This window comes from Schistocerca americana, chromosome 1 (genome assembly GCF_021461395.2).
Source record: "Schistocerca americana isolate TAMUIC-IGC-003095 chromosome 1, iqSchAmer2.1, whole genome shotgun sequence".
Taxonomy (NCBI): Eukaryota; Metazoa; Arthropoda; class Insecta; order Orthoptera; family Acrididae; genus Schistocerca; species Schistocerca americana.
In genome coordinates, this window is record NC_060119.1 from 508,885,117 (window position 1) to 508,907,269 (window position 22,153).

At 38.5% G+C, this 22,153-nt stretch overlaps 1 protein-coding gene across 6 annotated transcripts in view; it reads right to left on the reverse strand.

Annotated features, from left to right (window-relative positions):
- Positions 1 to 22,153, reverse strand: part of LOC124604780 — a 110,824-nt gene that overhangs the window by 76,299 nt on the left and 12,372 nt on the right. The window contains exons 1-2 of one of the 6 annotated variants that reach the window (XM_047136509.1): positions 19,210 to 19,355; positions 18,444 to 18,615 (exon numbers count right to left, since the gene is read on the reverse strand). In XM_047136509.1, the coding sequence (XP_046992465.1) occupies positions 18,444 to 18,610 (167 nt within the window). In that variant the 5' untranslated portion in view covers positions 18,611 to 18,615; positions 19,210 to 19,355. Of the gene's footprint in view, positions 1 to 18,443; positions 18,616 to 18,755; positions 18,964 to 18,998; positions 19,122 to 19,209; positions 19,356 to 22,153 lie in introns of those variants that run through there. The other 5 variants (XM_047136508.1, XM_047136512.1, XM_047136510.1 and 2 more) reach the window with 5 other exon arrangements.

A 22,153-nucleotide genomic window follows, 5' to 3' on the forward strand; every position in this document is an offset into this window, starting at 1 on the left:
AGAAGGCAAGGAGAAGAAGGCAATGAGAAGGCAAGGAGAAGAAGGCAAGGAGAAGAAGGCAATGAGAAGAAGACAAGGGAAAGAGTAAGGAAGACAGTGAGGTGGAGAAGAGCAAAGAAAGGAACCAACCAAAGGAAGGAAGAAACGAGAAGTGAAAAAGCAAAATGACCGCAAATAGAGGTCGTGGAACCGTCCGTCTCCGGACGCAGGCGCTAACGACCCCCTTGAGGGGGTGGGACTCCATTTAGTCGCCTCTTACGACAGGCAGGAATACCTCGGGCCTATTCTAATCCCTGGACCCGCAGGGGGGGGGTGACTTTGTTTGTTGCCACTGTTACTGTTGCATGACGTATCACTGTATTGGTTGTTACTGTTAATTCTTGTGTGGTCTTAACAATGTCAGAAAGAAGTTTGCTGAATGGAAACATTCCACATCGTTCTCCTGGCCAGAGGATTGGCATATGAGGTCAGTCGAAATGCTTGGTTTGTGAGTTATGTGCCTATTTTCAGACTGAAAAAGTTAATGGTGGCCTACTGCTCTCCATTAACAATGTAATCGATAGAACTGCTGCAGCTCTAAACATAAACAAAAAGATTATTGTGCGGATTGGTAAGGAAATGTTCGAGATATAAAAAGGAAGCTGCCTTAAAACTCTTGGCTGAAGACTTATGTCTAAATGGATTAACACAACAGATTGATTTGCCGAGGAAGCAATCTGTCGTCACGTTTAAGAGTATCCTCGCGAAAAGGAGAATCAAACTCAGCAAGGTATTGCAGGTCTTTTTTAATGCAGCTCACACAGTGTTGCAAGATCTAGGATTTTACTATGAGCATTTCTGTGGCCTTAAGCTGTTGATGGAGAGCGAAAGTGTAGCAGAGCTACTTTTTTAAGGCAGAACCGCAGCATGAATATCCAAGTCGTGTGGCCTAGTAATAAGAGTGTCAATGCTGGGCATGTTGAAAAGCAGGGCTGGATAGGTGAAATAGTAAAGAAACAATGGCAACACCTTCCAGCAAGGGAGATAAACTTATTTTTTGTCATGCAGGCACCTCACAAGATTCTCTCTCAAAAGGTCTCTTGTTATTTAAATCAAAGGAGACAAGAGATTATCATCAAGAAATTAAGAACATTACGTTTACAAACTGGTTCACAGAATCAGTAATTCAGAATCTGGGAAAACCCTCAAAAATTGTTCTAGGTAATGCTTCTTACTGTCAGTTGTTGACAAGACATCTATCACGGTAAAGAGAAAGAAGGAATGATTAATTGGCTTCAGCATCATAACACTGATGTAAGCGGTAACCTTAGAAAGCTAGAGTTTATGGAACTGATCTCTCTCCATAAAACACAGTTCCTCATAAACAAAATCTACGAGCTGACGAAAACGTATGGAGACAAAATCTTCAAGCTACCACTTCAACCAAACAGAATTAATACAGACCAAAATTAAAAGTTTACGTTGTCAGGAATAGTAATAATAATAATAATAATAATAATAACAACAATTAAATGCCCATTCTGCCAGCTTAAGCACTCACAAAAGAAAATGTTAGGAACATAATGTCTGAAGACTAAAAGAAGGCCAACAAACGTAAACAGAGCATCAGTGAAGGAGACAATTATTTCATTACATAATAATGGAAGAAGGGATCGGTTGGTAGGACATGTTTTGAGGCATCAAGGGATCACAAATTTAGCATTGGAGGGCAGCGTGGAGGGTAAAAATTGTAGAGGGAGACCAAGAGATCAATACACTAAGCAGATTCAGAAGGATGTAGGTTGCAGTAGGTACTGGGAGATGAAGAAGCTTGCACAGGATAGAGTAGCATGGAGAGCTGCATCAAACCAGTCTCAGGACTGAAGACCACAACAACAACAACAACAACAACATAATAATGGTGACAGTTACCATGATATTTCAAGCACCACTGAAATGACGAGTGATGTCAGTGGATTTTTCCACAGTCACAATAGAAATCAAATACAGGCAGATTCAGCTGCACATTTGAAGTGTGCAATTTGCAATGGAAAGTAGTTACATAAAAAAAAACTATAATTTCACAAATTTTTACATTTCAATAATAAGGCCTCATCAGCAACTAACATCAAACACACTCCATCTCAGGAATTAAGTTCATACCACATGCAATAACCATTACTGTTTCAAGGTGCTGAAGTAATGTTTTTTGTATTTCTTTTGTTCTTTCTCCCAATACTGATTGCCCTATTTAAGAGAAGTCAAAAATTTGGTAACGTTGTCAGAAATTGCATTTTCTTAATAATTTGTTGGTGCAAGTAAAACTGCAATGAAAACAGTACAGTTCTTCCAGAACACATTGACGCAAGTTCCATAGTTATAAAGTGAGTAGATTGTGAGTTTTAGCAAGTCAAATGAAATTTGAGATTATGCTGAATTCCATACGGGATGTGCTAACTATGCCCCACACACCCACTTGTTCCTGCACAACTGTGAATTATAAAGTAATTTTGCACAGAGTATGGTTTAATTTTGGCCTTGTCATGTCTACAGGATCAATACATATGGGGGTGTAGTATATTTCTAGATTCGTCACTTGTAAGGTGATTCTTGAAATTTTGTCAGTTAGGCATTCACAGAATAGTTAGCGTCTATCTTCAAACGAATGTCAGTTAGTTTTTCCACCATCTCCGTGACAATTTCTCATGGGCTAAAAAAACTTGTGACCATTTGCACTGCCCTTTGTTCAGTATCCTGTTAATCCTACATGGTACAGGTCCCACATATCTGCATAATATTCTAGGATGGGCTGAACTGTTGAGCATTATTTAATATACACGTGAAAGCTTTCCGAAACAATGTTTTATTAATTAATCAGTACATGCATAACAACAACTACACACTCCAAACACATAATGAAAACCTGGTAATTACAACACGGCAGAGTAAACAAAGAAATTATCGATATCAATTTACATATCTTAACATGTCTCTTTAAATTGACATCGACACACAGTATGAATGTACAGTCACTCCTTCACTTATTTTACAAGGCCACAGTTTCTTACACATGTTTCATGTCTGGCATTGCTAAGTGGTTTTGTGAAGCATTGTCTAACATTTCTTCAGAAGGCAGATGTTCAACATTAATAACACCTGACTCAAAATGCCTTCTCATAAAATGATACTTTATATCTTGATCCAGAGTTGGTCACTAGATTCTTGGCCAGCTGAATGACTTATTATCACAATATACTGTAAGTGACTTTATGAGACTGCTTGGATCTACCTCAGACATAAGTTGTCCCAACCACAGTAAATCTTGAACAGTTGATGCCAAGGCCATATATTCAGCATCACAAGTAGAAGTTTTTTGTTTTCTACTAGATCATGAAACTAAAAGAGTTTTGCAATTTTATGCATGAACCAGTAACAGGATGTCTGTCACTGATTTTATTTCCCCAATCTGCGACACTGAAGGCCATTATTTCTGTTATCTCTAGAAAATTCTAGCCTGTAGTCCATGGTTCCTTTTAAATATCTAAGCAATCTTTTTACAACCAATGAATCTTTTTAAAGCAGTGGTTATATCTGCTAAGGAGATTTACAGTGAAACTTGGGATAGATATAGACTTCTTATTGCTTCTTCATATGGTACTTTGGTATCACGACTGCTTCAAAGTGCAAACCAAGTTCAAATGGTGTTGACACCGGCTTGGCTTCACTCGTTCCAAATTTCTCCAGTGAAATACGGAAGTGTCTGATTCCACCCGTCTGCTTTGACCCATGTCCACTGGCGCCTATGACGTCATTACGTAAACGTGACAACAAACAAATAAATACATCGAAAAACCAACACACACACACACACACACACACACACACACACACACACACACACACACACATACACACCTTCCACAAAAAACCTAATCAAACTAACGGGACAAACGTGGGAAATTGAGGGTTTCTGGATGGGGACAAACTAAAGGTAAACACTCGCCACTACACCAAACGACAAAAAACACTAAAATAACAAGACCCCACAACCTTCCCAAATTCCACTACACACAAAATCCACTGGAATCGAACACTTCCCTTGACCTATATAGGTCAACAGAAACAACCAATACCACACTATAAATCTCAAAACTTTCACCACCACCACCAAACTTAATCCTACCACAAAAAAAAAAAAATCAAAATTGCAATCGAACACTTCCCTTGACCTGTTATGGAGGTTTTAATGTGTTTCAGATGGCTGGCTTTCCCTTTTTATTCTCGTGGTTGGCAAGCCACTGTAATCTGCTTTCATGTTTTACTCTCTTCTGTTTCTAGTGTGTCTCTGTTGTTTTCTTGTCCTCTTTTGTTCCTTTTAGTGTTGATTGCCTTCCCTTCGTTTTTGTGGCTTTTCCTTTATTTCCGTTTTGAGTTATATGTTTCGTCCATTTTATTCTCACACTGGTGGCATTGTTTTATTAGGAACAAGGGACCGATGACCTCGTAGTACTGTCAGGAAATTAGGGGATCATGATAAAGGAAAAATTTGGATCTCCCAGAAATCCTATGCAATAAAGTTCTGGAGAAGGGTCGAGGGAAGCATCCGATTCCACCTGTTGGCGTAGACCTGTGACGTAAGGCTGTTGCGGTGTGCGACGTCTCGACGGTGCGGAGTTTACTTTGTGAGAGTGGCGTGTTTGTAGAAGTCGTTTTGATGTGTTTGGTGCTGCTCTCTGGTGATGTGTTTATAAGTTGTGTGTTACATGATGTTTTTGGTTTAGTTTGCATGTGTGGTATGTTTAAAGGTGGCGTATTGTTGCGGTCGGTGGTTCTCTCTGGTGGTATGTTTATGGGTAGCTTGTTATGTGGCGTATGGGGTTCACTTGCATGGTAGCATTGCAAGTGTGTGGTATCGGTGGTGTTCCTCACGAAGTAGGTGCTGCAGGAGCAACAGGAAGGGAAATGCCCCCACCATCAAGGGTGCAGGTGTAGTCTTCTGGCTCTGAGAGGTGACCTGTGTTGGCAGAGCCGATGGTGCCAGAACTGTTGTAGAGGCGGCATAAGACAATGTCATACGCACAGGATGCAAGCGTTCAAAATTTTCTCTTAGCCTCAGTCTGTCCAGGGTCTTGTACTCCATGATTTTTTCCTTTCTTTCTGGAGAATCCTGCAGTCACGCGAGCAAGGCGAATGGTGCTCTCCGCAGTTGACACAGATGGGGGGCAGTGCACATGGAGTATTGGGATGTGATGGGCACCCACAATCTCGGCATGTGACGCTGGAGGTACAGCGGGAAGACATATGACCGGACTTCCAGCACTTAAAGCACCACAACGGGGGAGGGATATAAGGCTTTACATCACACCGGTAGACCATCACCTTGACCTTCTTGGGCAATGCATCACCCTCAAAGGCCAAGACAAAGGCACCAGTGGCAACCTGATTATCCTTTGGACCCCGTTGGACACGCTGGACGAAATGTACACCTCGCCACTCTAAACTGGCGTGCAGCTCATCGTCAGACTGCAAAAGGAGGTCTCTATGAAATATGATACCCTGAACCATATTTAAGCTCTTATGGGGCGTGATGGTTACAGAAACATCCCCCAGCTTGTCACAAGCGAGTAACTCCCATGACTGGGCAGAGGATGCTGTTTTGATTAAGACTGACCCAAATCTCATTTTGGACAAGCCCTCCACCTCCCAACACCTGTTCTCTAAATGCTCAACAAAAAACTGAGGCTTCATTGGCATGAAAGATTCCCCATCAGCTCTCGAACATACAAGGTACCTGGACGAATAAGATCCGCTGCCATCCTTAGCCTGACGTTCCTCCCATGGTGTGGCCAGGGAGGGGAATGATTTGGGGTCGTACTTCTGTGTGTTGAATTGAGCTTGTGATTGCTTAGAGACTGCTTGTGTTTCACCGCTTTGTCACGTGTCATCCACCCTGATGCCACCCACTCCAACCAGGGACCCTCCCCACGGGTGCCACCCAGCCGCAGCAAAGGCCACCTGGCAGGATGGCCATTGCCGGGAGGCCCGATGCCCCAGTGGGGTGGGCATCTTAGATTAGATTAATTATTCATTCCATAGACCCATAAAAGAGGGAATCCTCCTGGGTGTGGAACGTGTCAGATAAACACCCCTTGGCGATGCAGAAATCGATACTGCATAGTGCATGGCGGAAAATGCACTCAGGAAGGTGTCCTCGCCCAAGAGATGGAGAATGGGCAGTGTGATAGACGGTGAACGATTTGATAGGTTTGCAGCTGTAGACACAGCTTCAGCCCAATACTCCTTTGGTAGTTAGCATTGAATATCATAGTACGAGCCTTTTCGACCAAAGTTCTATTAGCTCTCTCGACAACACCATGATGATGATAATATGATGGATGATACCCTCAAAAGCCAGAAATCCTTTTCGATCATCACTGACATACTCCTCTCCACTGTCAGACCACAGCTTCTTGATATTTCTGCCTGTCAGCTTTTCCACCATGGCTTTGAAGTTTTCAAATATCCTAATTACCTCAGATTTTTTCCTTCAAGAAATGAACAAATTTGAATCTCGAAAAATCATCAATAAATGTGAGGAAATAATGACTTCCACCAATAGATTCTGTCTCCATTTGCCCACACAAATCAGAATGTACTAAGTCTAAGATGTGTTTAGAATACCGTTTGCTAAGTTTGAATGAAAGACGTGACTGTTTTCCCATGATGCACAACTCACAGGGATCCTTGGCCACAATATCTTCATTTAGTCCCGTTGAAACCTTTGACAACTTCACCATACTTCTGCAATTCTTATGTCCTAGCCTGCGATGCCATAAGAATCCACTATCTTTTGTACAGTAGCACTCTTTCATCTCATTTTTATTTAAACAATAGATGCCATTCTTGGCAATGTTCTGGCAGTTAGTTCACCTTCTGCATCTTAGATGAGTCCACCTCAAGTCACTTTATGTCCTTTGCTTACAATTTTACTAACAGAGAGCAAATTTACAGCTGAGTTTGGGATATGAATAACACTGGATGCTTCTACTGTTTAATCACCAGTATAGAAGGTCAGATCAACACTTCCACTAGTCTGTGCTACTAACCCATTATCCCTCATGCTAGTCACCGAACTATTACATGGCTTGACATTATGAAGCTTCTTTTCATCATTAGTAATGTGAGTCAAGGCACAGGACCACATATCCTTTTCGTGAGATTGTTTAACAGCAGCAGCAAGAAAAGCTTTGTTTTGTTGTGTCTGTTTCCTAAATACATGTCCGCCATCGTAATTTTTTGACAAGCTTCCTCCTTTTTCGTCCTTGCTAGAACAACGTTTAACAATATTATTCAGTTTATTGCACCTGTAGCATTTAATAATATGTTTTATAGGCCTCTTATTATCTGTATATAGAACAGGTTCTTTATTTCCATTTGCACTTTCGCGTTTGACACCTTGTAGCAGTTTAACTGTAATAGAAAACAGTGGCACACACGTCATGGGAGATTCGAGTGTCACGATCAGAGGCTGATAATGATCAGGTAATCCAGCCAGAAGCGAAGTTCCTATCCACTCTTCACTCACGGCAAACCTCATTTCATTTAACTCAAACACGGTTGTTATTCTTCGAACACAGTAGTCGTCTACTGACTTGCATTTATCTAATTTGGTAGTGATTAATGATCTAAAGCCCACTCTATGTGAGTCCTGAGTCTTCAAACGCCTTTTCCAAGGCCGACCAGGCTTCTGCTGCCGTTTGTATGTTTCTTATATGGGAATAATTAATGTTGTCAACGAAAAGTATAACCCACAAATGTGTCTTTTTGTCTCTCTTCTTCCAAGAATCATCCCATTTCATCAGATCTCAAGGAGTGTTTTCAACAACATCCCACAGTTCGTCATGAACCAAATACACCTTCATGGCAAATTTCCATGTTGAGTAATTTCCACGCCCGATCAACTTTTCAACCACTGGAAGTCCAGTTGAGGCTGTTCCACTCATTTGTAGCAATATGAATGATTGGCACAAGCGTATGTACCTGGGTCCATAACCTTTTGTTCAGTATTTTTTACTACACACATGAAAGCTTTCCGAAACAATATTTTATTAATTAATCAGTACATGCATAACAACTACACACCCCCAGAACAGAATGAGTAATTATAACACAATGGAGTAAACAAAACAACTGTCGATATAAATTTACATATCTTAACATAAACGAGGCTTACATAAGCCATCTCCTTTATAGACAGACTGCATTTCTCTAGTATTCTAACAATGACTTGAACCGCAAGCCGGTCCCAAGCCCGGGCCCATCTAAAAACAAGAGGATGGGGAAGTGTGGAGGGGGAGGAGTAACAACCTCGTAAAAAAACCAGGGTCCGTCCGGCTCCAGATGGTAGCACCCTGTCATAGGGCCCCTGCCTAGGGTTACTAGGTGAAACCCAGCCAACGGTCTCAATGGCGGAAGAGGAACAATTTCCCAACGGCAGAGAGAGCGGAAGAGCTAACTCCAGGGCTTACTACCTTGGTTTTAATTTCGGATTCGGGGCAACCCGATCCCCCAATTTATTATCCAACAATTACTGCAAAGCATGATGGGAACGTCGTCAAAGATAGACACTACTCCAAGAGGTAGACCGAATGGCAAATCCTCCGTTGTTCGTAGAAACAATGCAAAGGGGTCAAAGGATTTTGGAGGACCCCAACCAACATGTATGCAGCCCTCAACACTGAAATTTAAGAAAGCAACTATGTTTGCAACCCTAAATGTAAACTCTCTAATTAAAGTAGGAAAATTGAAATTATTGATTGAAAAGCTGAACCAGAAAGAAATTTTAATATGTGCATTACAAGAAACAAGGTTTTTAGATGAAACTGCTTTAGATTTTGAAAACTATCGTTTATTTAAAGGAAAACCAGGTAAAATCTTAATGAAACAAATGCCATACCTGGGAACAGCATTTCTGGTACATCACTCAATTTTAGATTCAGTTACTAACTTCTACTCGAGTTCTGAGAGACTATCCATTCTTGAGATTAAATGTAAAAACAAAGGATACTCTATAATCAACTGCCATGCACCCATAAACCAGGACAACAAAAATAACCCGGAGAAAGTTGAAGAATTTTGGGAGATACTTGAAATGGAACTGGATAGATGCTCAAAGAAGAACATAAAAATGTTAGTAGGCGATTTTAACGCACAAATAGGAAGGGAGAAAAAATACCATGGAACAGTAGGCCTCTTCCCAGGTCACAAAAGAACTTCAAAAAATGGAGAAAGTCTTATAGAGGTATGTAGGCATTTCAACTTGAAAATAATGACAACACATTTCAAAAAGCTGAGCCGAAAAACTAAAACATGGAGATCACCAAATCCACTGCTCGGAGAATTCCAAATTGACCATGTGGCTATCTCACTTCATTGTCAAGAAGAAATTCAAAACACTAAAGTGCTGAAAAGCCTTGATGTTGATTCAGACCACTATTTGACTACGATTAAATTCAGACCACTCCCATTTCGAAAAGAGAAGAAAACCTTTTACAAAATTCCAAAATATAACACAGAAACGTTAAAAAATGAAGAAATTAAACAACGGTTTCAAAGAGCATTGCACAAAGATAGCGATGGCATATCCACAATAAATAAGGAAGCAGGATGGGAGGAGATCAAAAACGAAATAGTTGAAATAGCAAAAGAAAATTGTCTCGTGAAAAGAGTAAGAAGACATCCATGGTGGGACAATGAATGTGATGAGAACCTGGAGAAGAGACAGAAATTGTGGCAGAAATGGAACTCCACAAAAGATCCTCAAGATCTTGACAATTTTAAAATCCAGAGAAGAGAAACAGCTAAGCTTTTCCGTAATAAAAAAAGAAGACAATTTCAGGATAACCTAGAACAGATTGAGGAAGACTTTAAAAGAAATAATTCTAGAGATTTCTACAAAACTTTTAGAAAACAGCTAACCAAATACCAATCCCCAAATTTATGTTTTAAAGATGAAGAGAACAAGCTAGGTTTGACAAACAAGACTAATTGTGAAATATTAGCAAAATATTTCGAGAATCTACTAAATTGTGAACCACCCAAAGATAAAATGAGTTTTGAAAACCACCGAAATACTAATACCGAGTCAAAACCTCCAGACGCTGAAGAAATAAAACACATAATACACAGTCTAAAAAACAATAAAGCCCCAGGTGAAGACTCCATAGTACCAGAAATCCTAAAAATAATGGATACCAACCTCCCACAAGTTTTGGAACATATGTTTAAGAAGATCTGGGACGAAGAAAGAATTCCTGAAGACTGGCAGTGTGCCCTGATACACCCACTACACAAAAAGGGGGATAAGATGAATGTTAATAATTATAGAGGGATCTCGCTACTACCAGTAGGATACAAAATTTTGTCAAGGAAATTACTTCAAATCGTGGAGCCAGTTCTGGATAAAAAAACAGGTGAATATCAAGCAGGTTTTAGACAAGGTAGATCCTGTGTTGAACAAATATTTAACCTGAAAACACTAATTCGTTACAGAATCTCAAGAGGCCAGAGATTTGCAATAGTATTTGTAGATTTCAAAAAAGCATACGACTCGGTAGATAGAGAAACATTACTGAAAGTATTGGAAGAATTTGGGGTCGATACGAAAACAATTCAAATTATCAAACAGACGCTAACAAACAGTAAGGCCAAAGTTAAATTTATGGGTGAAATTTCAAGGAAGTTCGAAATTAAAACAGGTGTTAGACAAGGTGATGGTTTATCCCCAGTCCTCTTCAACTGCGTACTGGAAAAGATATTGAGAATATGGAAAGAAGAACTCAAAGGCACCAAGAATGACATCAGAATTGGAACAAAAAAAGAAAAAAATAGAAGTGGACTGTTTAGCTTTTGCAGACGATCTGGCAATAATTACAGAAAACGAAGAAATAGCTCAGAACTACCTGGAGAAACTACAAGAAGTTTCGGCCAGAGCTGGACTGCAGATTTCATTTGAAAGAACCGTGTATATGTCTAATCATAGAAATAACAAGAAAAATCTTATTACTAAATACGGCAATATTAAGAGAGTAGAAAAATTTAAGTATTTAGGTGAAATAATTCAAGTGAATGGTTTAGACAAGAGTGCAAACCAGGCGAGAGCAAGGAAAATGGAATTTGCTTTTCAAAAAACCAAAGACATATATAACAAAAAAAACATTTAGATTCAAGCTAAATTAAGACATTATAAAACTGTCATTAGACCAGAATGCCTGTATGCATCGGAGTGCCTAACTCTTAACAAAAAGGGGGAAATAGAAAACATGGAAAAGAAAGAAAGGAAAATTTTGAGAAAAATATTAGGACCGAGAAAGATTGGAGAAGAGTACAAGCTAAAGAGTAATAAGGAAATATACAAAACTATTGAGAAAGTGAGTGAGGCAATGCGTAAACGCAGACTAACGTTTTATGGTCACCTGTCGAGGATGGATGGAAACAGACTAACAAGAAAAGTGTTTGAACATAGTAACAGGAACGAAAAAACCAACAATAAATGGATACAGATGGTGAAAAAGGATTTGGCCTATTTTAATGTCACCCGTGAGTCAATCAGGGACAGGGAAAAGTTTAGACAAATAGTGAACAAAATTAAGTGTTTTCCAGAAGAAACGAAACTAAAGAATAATAACAGGAAATGGTCGGAAGAGCGGAGGAGGAACCACTCGAAAATGATGAGGAAATATTGGGAAGAGAGAAAAAAAGATCAAAAAGCCGGGCAAGTGAATTGTTGAACGTGGTCCAAAGATGGCCGAAATCGAAAGAAGAAGAAGAAGAATTGAAGTTTGCCACCTCCTTTAGTTATGGATGAATTTCACGTCCCTACAAATAACAACCAGGCATCTATATTAGCTGCCAATTGAGGAGTTATTTGTATGAGACCTAGTAGTTGCACAGTTGCAAAGCCATTAACGGCTGGGAGTCTAATGTGCTGACACTACATCCCTCCATACCATAGCCTAATGACATCATTGGCTGAGGATGATAGGTGGTCAGTCGGTCCCGATTACCCCCTATGTGACCTGCATGGCAGAGCATTTGTATAAGCTGACTTACTCCACTTGTGATTTATTGATACCATAGGCACACAATACCTTTTGTTCTGTTTAATACATTATTCTACAGTTCTGAACATTTAAATCAAGTTGCCAATCTTTCCATCAGTCTGAGATCTTATCACGATCTGACGATATCTGTGCAGATGGCATAATCCGTATCACTTCAGGCTGGATGGTTACCTTCATAATCTCAGATGTTATTGGATGTAGCATATGTTAAAATTCAGGAGGAAGTAAGAAATGCGTATTTTTTTGTTTTCTCCAAAAAAAATTCCTGTTCCGAGATACAGGCCTCCAAAGATGACACAGCGAACACAATTTTGAAGATGAAAATTTTGGAATTTAATTTTAAAACTTTATCTCTATTAACAGTTCTAGATATATTGTTAGAGTTTTTTATATTTGAAAAATAATTGTTTTATAGTTACAATGGTATCCTTCGTTTGGACATATCTGTCAAAAGTTCTTTTACTGTCACCTTTTGAATTTTTTTATAATTTACAGAAAAAAATTTTTTTTTTCAAAAACGCCAATCCATCAAAGTCAGCTTTTTCCCCCATGTTGATTAGTACCACGTAGTACCATATTCTCTGTAAAGGAGAACTTCCACTTTTAAGTTGGACAGGTTTTATTTTAAAAAATCATTTTTTTAACTTTCAAGGGTAATGTATGTCTTCACTGAAGTTGTTTCTTACTAATTTCCTTGTTACAATGTTTATTTCTATTGGCTTTGTTGTAGTTATTTCTTATCACACTCTTTGTTGCAGTTACTTCTTTCCATTTTCATTGTTGCCGATCTTTCTTACATTTCGTTGTTGTTTCTTGTCGGTTTCTTCGTCAGGATTGTTCACTGCTGGTTTCTGTATTGTAGTTGTTCAGTGCTAAGCCGTTTACTGAAGAGACTTCTAAGAAATCTGAGACCATCCAGCGAGTTCTGTGTTTTCGTGAAGAATTTGCCAGTTGACACAGTCGCAGAGTATTTTGTGAAAAAGACTGCTTGAAATGTCTTCTGACTGGGGCCACAGGGAGTGAAGTGTGCCGACTATTTGCATATCCATAAAAGAGCGCTGGCAGGTCGATAGACACACAAACAAACACAAACATACACACAAAATTCTAGCTTTTGCAACCAACCAAAGTAGAAATTTCATCTTCAGAAGAAATGAACCAAAGCACTCTTGCATCTCTTGTCAGGTTTTTTTTTTTTTTTTTTTTTTTTTTTTTTTTTTTTTTTTTTTTTTTTTTTATACAGCTGTTGAATATTGTTATCCTACAGTGAAAAAGTGCAAGTTTTTTCTATTATTCCAGAGACATTTTCAAAGAAACCAATTTTGAAGCACATTCCACTGGTATCGAAGTAGGAGTTAGAGAAATCAAGAAAGGTGAGTTCTGTAAAAGGAGTCTTTAGGAAGCTGGATCCTTATTATGGTCATCCTGTAAAAGCAGCCGAAATTCAAATAGTGCAGTCATTTTAGCTGGAAGATTAACTGAACTGTTCCAATGTGCCACTAAAAAAAGACGCTATAACTCTAACAGTTGAAGGTCAAAATGTTGTGAAAGTGAATAGGTATATGACTCACAGTATTTAAGAAATTTTTGCAATTTATAAGAGCAACTATACAACTTCACATATTGGAAGATCAAATTTTTATGCAATACGACCTAAGAGTGTAGTTCCACACCCACCAAGAGATGTCTGTTTATGCGTGTACTGCGTGAATTTTGAACTGTGTGAGGTAACTTTGAAGAACTTACTGGGGCATGACATATGACACCCTGGTTGAACATGTGAAGTCATTAGTAGTCTGTGACATAAAGCGAGAGACTGGCTTGTTTGAAGAATGTAGTGACTGCCCTGTACAGGGAATATGTAGCAGATAACTCTGCAGAAATTACATTGTGACATTGGAGGAAAATAAACTAATTAAGAAAAATGTTGCCTTTGACAGTTTCACTGATGGACTTGGTAAATGGTCTGTGAAAGCAGTAACACCCCAGCATCTGAAGAAATTGCAACAACAACACATTACAGAAGCAGAAGTGAAAGGGTGTTGTACAGGCTGAAGAACTATGTTTAACGCTTTACTGTGACTTTGCTGGGAACTGGTCTGTAATTCTCCCACAAGATGTACTAGGGTATCATTGGAGTAATGACCAGGTTTCAATTTTTACAGGAGTGACACATTTTCAAAACAAGACCACAAGTGTTGCAGTTATAAGTGATGACACAGGACACGACTTAGCACATGCTTTGCTAGCAATGTGCAAAATTCTTCAACTGCAAACAGGGGCAGAGAAGATCATCATTATTTCTGATGGTGCTCCTCGTCATTTTAAAAATCATTACCAGCTATTTGAATCTAGTTAAGTTGCCTGTGCCAACTGAATGGGTATACAGTGCTACTGGTCATGAGAAGGGTCCTTGTGATGGTGTAGGCAGCCTGCTAAAGCACCATGCTACAAAACAATCTTTCTAGGCCAAATACAGCTGTGATTCAGAATAATGAGGATTTTGCGAGAGTCGCGAAATCCACAGCCCTCATTCTTTTGTCCAAAGTGGAAATCAAAGAATTCCGTGAGGAGAAAAAAGAATGGTCCAAACAAAGTACTCCTCTGAAAGGAATTCAGAAGACACTTTTTGGACTCAAATTGAGAGGCGAACTCATATTGCACACAGTTTAAAAGAGCAAGAAAGAAGAAATTTCTTTCGTTCGGCCAACACCTCAGAAACAGCAGTGTTATATTCAGATTCACAGCATCAGAATGGGAATGTGTGTGTGTGTGTGTGTGTGTGTGTGTGTGTGTGTGTGTGACTGGTGGATTGGAAAGATTATAGACACCAGTTATGAGTTAAACGAAATTTTAGTGAACTTTATGCTCCCACATGGACCAGCTGCTGGATACAGCAGTTACTGAAGGACAGCAACAATGCAATCAGTGCTCACTTCTTGTTCATGATGTTTTGAAGATTGTAGTGCTCCAGTTCCTATTTGTTCAACAGGAAGGCATCACTCTATATCAGAGGGAGATACTGAAGCAATGGAACACATTCTTACTTCACAGACTGGTTAATTTCAGTACAAAACAGAGTGCACAGAAGTTGTATAAATCGAAACCTTAAAGTCTTTGAACCTTTCACGTGCATTTTGGAACCATTTAAAATGCTTAAAAAATGAGTTTCTTACTCATCTTTCAAAACTAAAATTAGGTTAAATAAGCACAGGTTCTGATTTTTATGGCCTGTTATGTGATAATGTGGTAATAAAACAGGTTTTATGTATGCCAAAAACTTCAATTGTTTAAAACCTGTTCAATCTAAACGTGAAAGCTCTCCTTTTCAGGAGATGTAGAACTTTATGGTACTAATCAACAGAAAAAAAAATCAAAACTTTTGTGGATTGGCATTTTTGGAAAAAAAACGTAAATTATAAAAAAGTTCAGAATGAACTGACAGGTTAAGTCCAAATGGAAGATTTCTTTATTATCATAAAGCAATGATCTTTGTTCCAGAGATACAGCATTTTAAAAAATTTTCCAAAGTTTGCATCTTCAAAATGGTATGTGCAGTGTCATCTTTGGTGGGCTGTATCTCAGAGCAGAATTATTTTTTTGGGGGGGGGGGGGGGGGGGGGGGGGAAGTGTGTTCCTCACTTAGTCCTTCATTTTAACATATGCTAAATTCAATAACATCCAAGACTATGAAGGTAAGATTTTTTCCTAGCCTTAGCTAACTGCATCACCTGCAAAAAATCTGAAATTATTTTCTGTGATGTCACCAATATACTGCAAGAACTGCAACAGCCCACTTGAAGTGATTTCTAAATCTTTCTAAATCTGTCGATCACACTCTATTTAACATAACATGCTGTACTCTCGCTACCAGGAAATCCTCAACCCAGTCACAAATTTTGCACGATATCCCATAGGATCATACTTTCATTAACAAACATTGTCATAATACTGTGTCAAATGCTCTTCATATGTCAAGGAAAACAGCATCTACCTGCCTCCCTTGTTCCATGGCTTGCAGGATGTCATTTGAGAGTTGGTTGTCACATGCTCTATGTTTTCTGAATCCATGTAGGTTGGTTGATTTATTTGGGACCAAACAGTGAGGTCATCGGTCCCATCAAATTAAGGTAGGAAGTCGGCTGTGCCCTTTCAAAGGAACCATCCCGGCATTTATGGGATATTCCATGTAAAGTAGGGCACACTTACCATTTTTAAAAGTTTAAAATATGATACTTTTTATAAATTGCTTGAAAAGGCTGGACTTTTTACTACATGATAACAATGTCTATTGCCTATTATTGTTTTCCCTCCATCATTTGTAGCCCTTTTTATAAGGCCATACATTTTTACGTAACACGAGCCACTTTCATGGAGCCTAATTAAGGTTTTATATTAAGAGGAATGTTAGGGCTAACTTCATCTTGTTCAGCAATTTACTTCTTTGTGTGCATGTGTAACTAATATCACTATTAAAAATTTCCCAATTTCAACCAATACTGTAAAAACAGAAAATTAAATGTGTAACCCAAGTCACATAATCTGAGTTACAGTTATATTTTTCTAAGGTTAAAAGAATGGGATGCCCTTAATAGCAGCAGAAAGACAGAAATTAATAGCAGCAGAAAGAAAGAAAAGGAGGTAGGAAAAGTTAAAGAGTGAAGAAAAATAAGAAGCATCAGGAAGAAGCTAGAAAAAGTCAACAGAAGCAGAAACAAAAGTTTCTGCATTTGAGTCCACATAAACAATGACTTATTAGAAGCTAAAACTAGGGACAGAGTTAGAACACACAGTGTAATGTAAGATGCAACCTAGTAAAGCTGGTTTATCACAATATAAGTCATATAGTGCGCTAGGTAAAGCCACGGCTCGAGTTGAAGTTGTAGATGTTCATGAGCTCTTCAGTGACTTGCGTGGAAATTCATCAGATGGAAAGACTGAAAGACACAGTCATTGTAGAATTCCACAAAATACAGGCCTTGGTTCTGAAACTAGAGACATGGCAACTGGTTTCTTCTGTAGTGTCGTCAGTTGCCAGCCACCAGGCAGGGAAGACAGAATAGTGATTTGAGAAAATAATGAGAAAAAGACAGTTTACATTCATAACTTAGTCACGTCCAATTCATGGAAACATACGAGGTATTCAAATAGGAGCACCCTGAAATTAAAATTGGGACATCAGAGTTTACAGAAGAATGCCCACATGTTCAATTAAGCAGCAAACTACCTCATAATAAATGTTTGTGCACATATCACAAAAATTTCATAAATGCTATCAGCAGGCTTCATAGGAAACATTGTAATATTCCAGTTTTTACAGCAACAAATTTGCTTAAACCATGATATGCCAGCCACCCAGTGAGCTTTGTTGGTGGAATGAATGTAAAACGTCAAAATAGTAGAGGTTTCAAAAAAGCCGATAAAGCTGATGAACTGGAAATTTTGAATTTATTGTGATATGTTTGGAAGATGGAACAAATCAACTCTAAAATTATTAAAGTCAAAGAAGAAAGCTCTATAGCTGATACAGTGAAATCCAGAATTTCTGTAATTCCTCAGTTTCTTGTTCATTGCTGTACAAAGAGAGCGCAGTCTGCATCTTAACATCAGCAAAAGGAAACGGTTCTGAGCCAAGATTCTACAGAGTTTGCAATGCTGCATATTGGTGTTGCTGAAAATTACGTTTCTGTTTATGAACATGAGGTGCAAAGTGTGTATTGAGCACGAGCACATGTTAGTATTTTCACTGTGTCATTCTGGTTCTCATCACACAATTGTTGATGTTTCAGAAGCTTAACACATTCCAAGGATACTGGGATTGTGTACATTGGCAAGGTACTATCAACTATACCTGAAAATTTGGAAGGTAGTTTCAGTCTAGTCAGACCTGCCTCACAATTTAAAAACAAATATATTACTGCCACTGTATCGCAGCTTTAATATTTTCCTTTTCTGTTATACATGAACAAATGTTCACACGGATTTTATTATTAAAAACAAACTAAGTGTTGGATAATATACAGAGGAACATAATAAAGCAGTCAACACAAAGGATAGCCACAGCACACACTGACCCTGACAATTTCTCGTAGGAGTCACAACTTCTCAACTGACCCATGCACAAACAAGTGGTAAATCAGTTCAGCATAATTCGTGGTCTGCTAACAAATTGTTACAAAAGCCGTTTGGACATGAACTGCATGAGTTATCCTATGTTATAACCAGTTCTTTCACGCTTATGGAATATGTGCTTTGATATTTTTCACTCTTATAAAACCAACAATACTACGTCAACCAGGACTGATATAACATCACAACAATTTGCAATTAGTTACAACATACCTTTCACCGACAAGCTGACCCAACTTTTCAATTAATCTTATCCTGGATGTCTGTGTTCTGCAAGTAGCAAGAATATAGTATCTTCCAGTCGCTGCTCCATCGCAAACAAAACATCTCATCCTGTCTTCGTGCCCTGCGATACTCGATTTCTCCGTTGATGCAGCCATTACGCCTACCAAAAGCAAGTTTCATAAGAAGGATGACATCCATGAGTCAGTACATAAGCTAACATCACTTCTTCTACAGAGATACGAGAATGATAAAAAAATTTCTAACTACGGTGAAACTAAACAACCATGGCCAAACAATTACCGAAGACCCACACACTTATTGCCAGAACGAACAATAACAAGACTGATTCCTGAAAGTTACTTGGCTTAATTCATGCGCGTGCCCCCCTCTTCAATGGTTAACTGTAGAGGTATTTACAGGGATAATTTTGTATATTGCATTTACAGCCCGCGTATACCAAATTGTGTACGTCGACAACACGCTATTAAAATTTACTTCTTCTGATATTCATTGTAATAAAGGGTCACACACAAGATAACGTACACATTCTATATTAATACTCCCACAATTACTCAAATATTTTAACACTTTAGCTAGACATTGTCACATTAGGTTTTCCAGCAATTTCAACATTCGCGGTATGACGCACTGGTTGCCCTTCCCATGATTTCCCTGTAAATAAAGAAGGCTGTAGGATTGAAATATTCCAAATTAATACACTACTACGAAAATTCAATATCTGTTCAATATTTACCTTTAGCAAACAGAAATAGAATAACAACGGACACTATCAATAATCACTTATTTTAATTTCAAATCCACACAAACTTGCAACAAATACAAGTTCATCATCCAAGATGGCAGCACCTGCTAAACAATATGAAATACTAAAATCAACTATCTTTGATTTAAAAAAGAAATGTCGATCACTGGAAACGGCAGAAGTGTGACTGGTTGTAGGAGGTGTTTAGTGAGTGCGTGTACGCGTGTTTTATTTATTAATGTGGTTGTTTATGCGGAAGATTTTCGTCTTCATGTGGTGTAAAAGTATTAAAACTCGATCCAGTTGATTGTGAGAAATAAATAAGATCTTTTTTACGAGACCTCATTCCGAATTGACTTTAAGAGTTCCTTACAACTGCCAATGAAAGTACTTAAAACAAGTAGCATTCGTTAAGTATCCTCTAAACGATGCTAAAAGTGTCTTCGATGGTGTTATATGTAAGCCTACGCATAGGAAATGAACAAGTTTACAACACAATAATAATTCGCATGTATAGAACATAGTAAAATAAAAAGTTTCAAAATTTGTCTGTTACTTAAGGTTTCGGGGCCCAATGGAAGGAAGTCGGCTCTAGAACTTAGGTTGTGGCTTTACACAGTGTCAGTATGTTCCAACATATTACATGTTCTTTTGTAAGTTAAGATCAAAACCCTACCTCCCGTCATTACCTACTGTTCTAAACAGCACTGAACAGTGAATACAAAAACTATGGGCGTTTACAAGATGCAAGGTACTTCAAAGTTCGATAAAATCCTGGCTGGTGTCACTAACTCCATATTAAATACCCTTAGTCCTTTAATTCCCACAAACCAACCATGTACTTGAAAGGCAGCGAGGGACTTTATAGTCCACATATGAATATACATGTAACTGTATCGCAGATTGAGAAATATGTTTCAACTTTTTGTAAACGATAGTGCAAGATTTGTTAAAACACGTTTTGATTCAGTCAGATAGTTTCTGCATTTTAATGAAGCTTTCGTGTAACAAATCAGCTGCGTTTAATCTACATGTGACTTAAAGCACATACCACTTAGTACGGTACAATAGTAGTGCTGCATGTACTCACCTGACATAAGACTGCTGCCAGGTGCAACCTACTTTCAGGAGGGGGGGGGGGGGGGGGGGGGGGGGAGAGATTAGATTTCCTAACATTTTAATTTATATTTGACTTTAACAAATTTCTCATTTCTTGGAAATGCACTTTTTACTGTTGCCAGTCTGCATCTTCTATCCTTTCTACTTCGGTGAATTTGGTTATTTTGGTGCCCAAGTATCAAAACTCGTCTGCTGTGTTGGTTTACATCCTAATCTAACTTACTTAGCAGAATCTGACTTAGACTATATTGCTTTTGTTGATGTTAATTGCTATTCTCTTTTCCAGACACTTGCCAGGTTAAATAAATCAATAAATAAATAAATATGTTCCATTCAGCTGCTATTCAAAGTCCTGTACCATCTCGAATTACAATGTTATTGACAAACTTCAAAGTTTGAATTTCTTTCTCTTGAACTGTAAGTCCTTGGCCAAATATCCCCTCAGTTTTCTCTACAGCTTGACCATTGTACAGACTGAGTAACATCAGGGGTAGGGCTACTTCAAAAGAGTGAGACTAGGCAATAAATGTCATATGACATTGTGAGGAATGACACTTAGATCACTTTGTTGAGTGGATACTGTAGCTCTGAATTCAACAGAATATTTCATCCACAGTTTATTGCTTCTCTAAAAGTGACACACACTCCCCAGTACTATGCATAACAAAATATTGTTTGAAAGTTACAGAAATTAATGAGATTCACTTACGTGGTTGTAAGTTAGTATGGTACAACTATAGGCATAATACAAGGGAAAGAGGAGTGTATATCTGGGGCACTGCCCTATTGTGGGGGTCATACAACGGTCTGCCGCATCTCTCTCGTCAAATGCCTAGATCTCGCCGTTCCTCCTTGTCCTCATCTCCTCCACTTCCCTTGCCACATTTTATATACCACATAGCCACCCTTTTCATGGTCTTCCTCTCATTCTTCTTCAAGGAAGTTGCCATGAAAGTGATATCTTTGGCCATCTATGTTCTTTACTTCTTCTGACACACCCCAATCGTCCAGGCTGTCTTTCTTCTATTCTGTCTGCAATACTTTAGTAGGTCTGCATCCTTTTTCTTATTTACTCATTCCTTGTGCAGTCAAGTCAGCAAATTCTTCATGCTCTCTTCATGTGGTCCGTTTCCAAAGCTCTAAGTCTCTCTATTTCTTTCTGCGAGTTTCCAACACACACATACACAGCTTTTTATAGGTTCCAAGGTGCATTTGTATAACCACATTTTAATCTTTAAACTCATATTTGAGGTCCAAAGTACAGGATTTAATTTCTGGATAGCTGCTCTCTGCCAGACAGATATTCCATCTCAAAATTCATTTTCAAACCACACTTCTTTATAGTCTTCCAACAATTTTCTAAGCATGTAAGATATATCCTCTTCTTCATTTATTGCAAAGAAATTATCATCAGCATACATTGTGCGTATTTACGCTGCTTCCGTACTTCAGTCCCCAAGCACTTTCTACACCAGTGATCCATTACCTTCTACACATAGATCATAAGAGTATGGGCAGTTGACAGTATCCTTCTTTCAGTCCTCTAGTTATTATGAAGGCCTTTGTCCTTTTTTCCTCATTTTGACAGATCATTCTGTCAACTTGAGAGCGTTATTATACTTCTTACATACAATTATTGGCAATTCTCCTGATCACAGGATCTCAGAGAGTGGAATAATAGCCCATGCCATAGACTTTAATGGGTACTGCATCAAACAGCTCTTTGAGTGTTGTTCTTCAGTAACATCTTTGAAATATAAAAATACCAGTGTTCTGACAGAGCGTAGATTCCCAACAGGGAGCATTTTAAACTTCT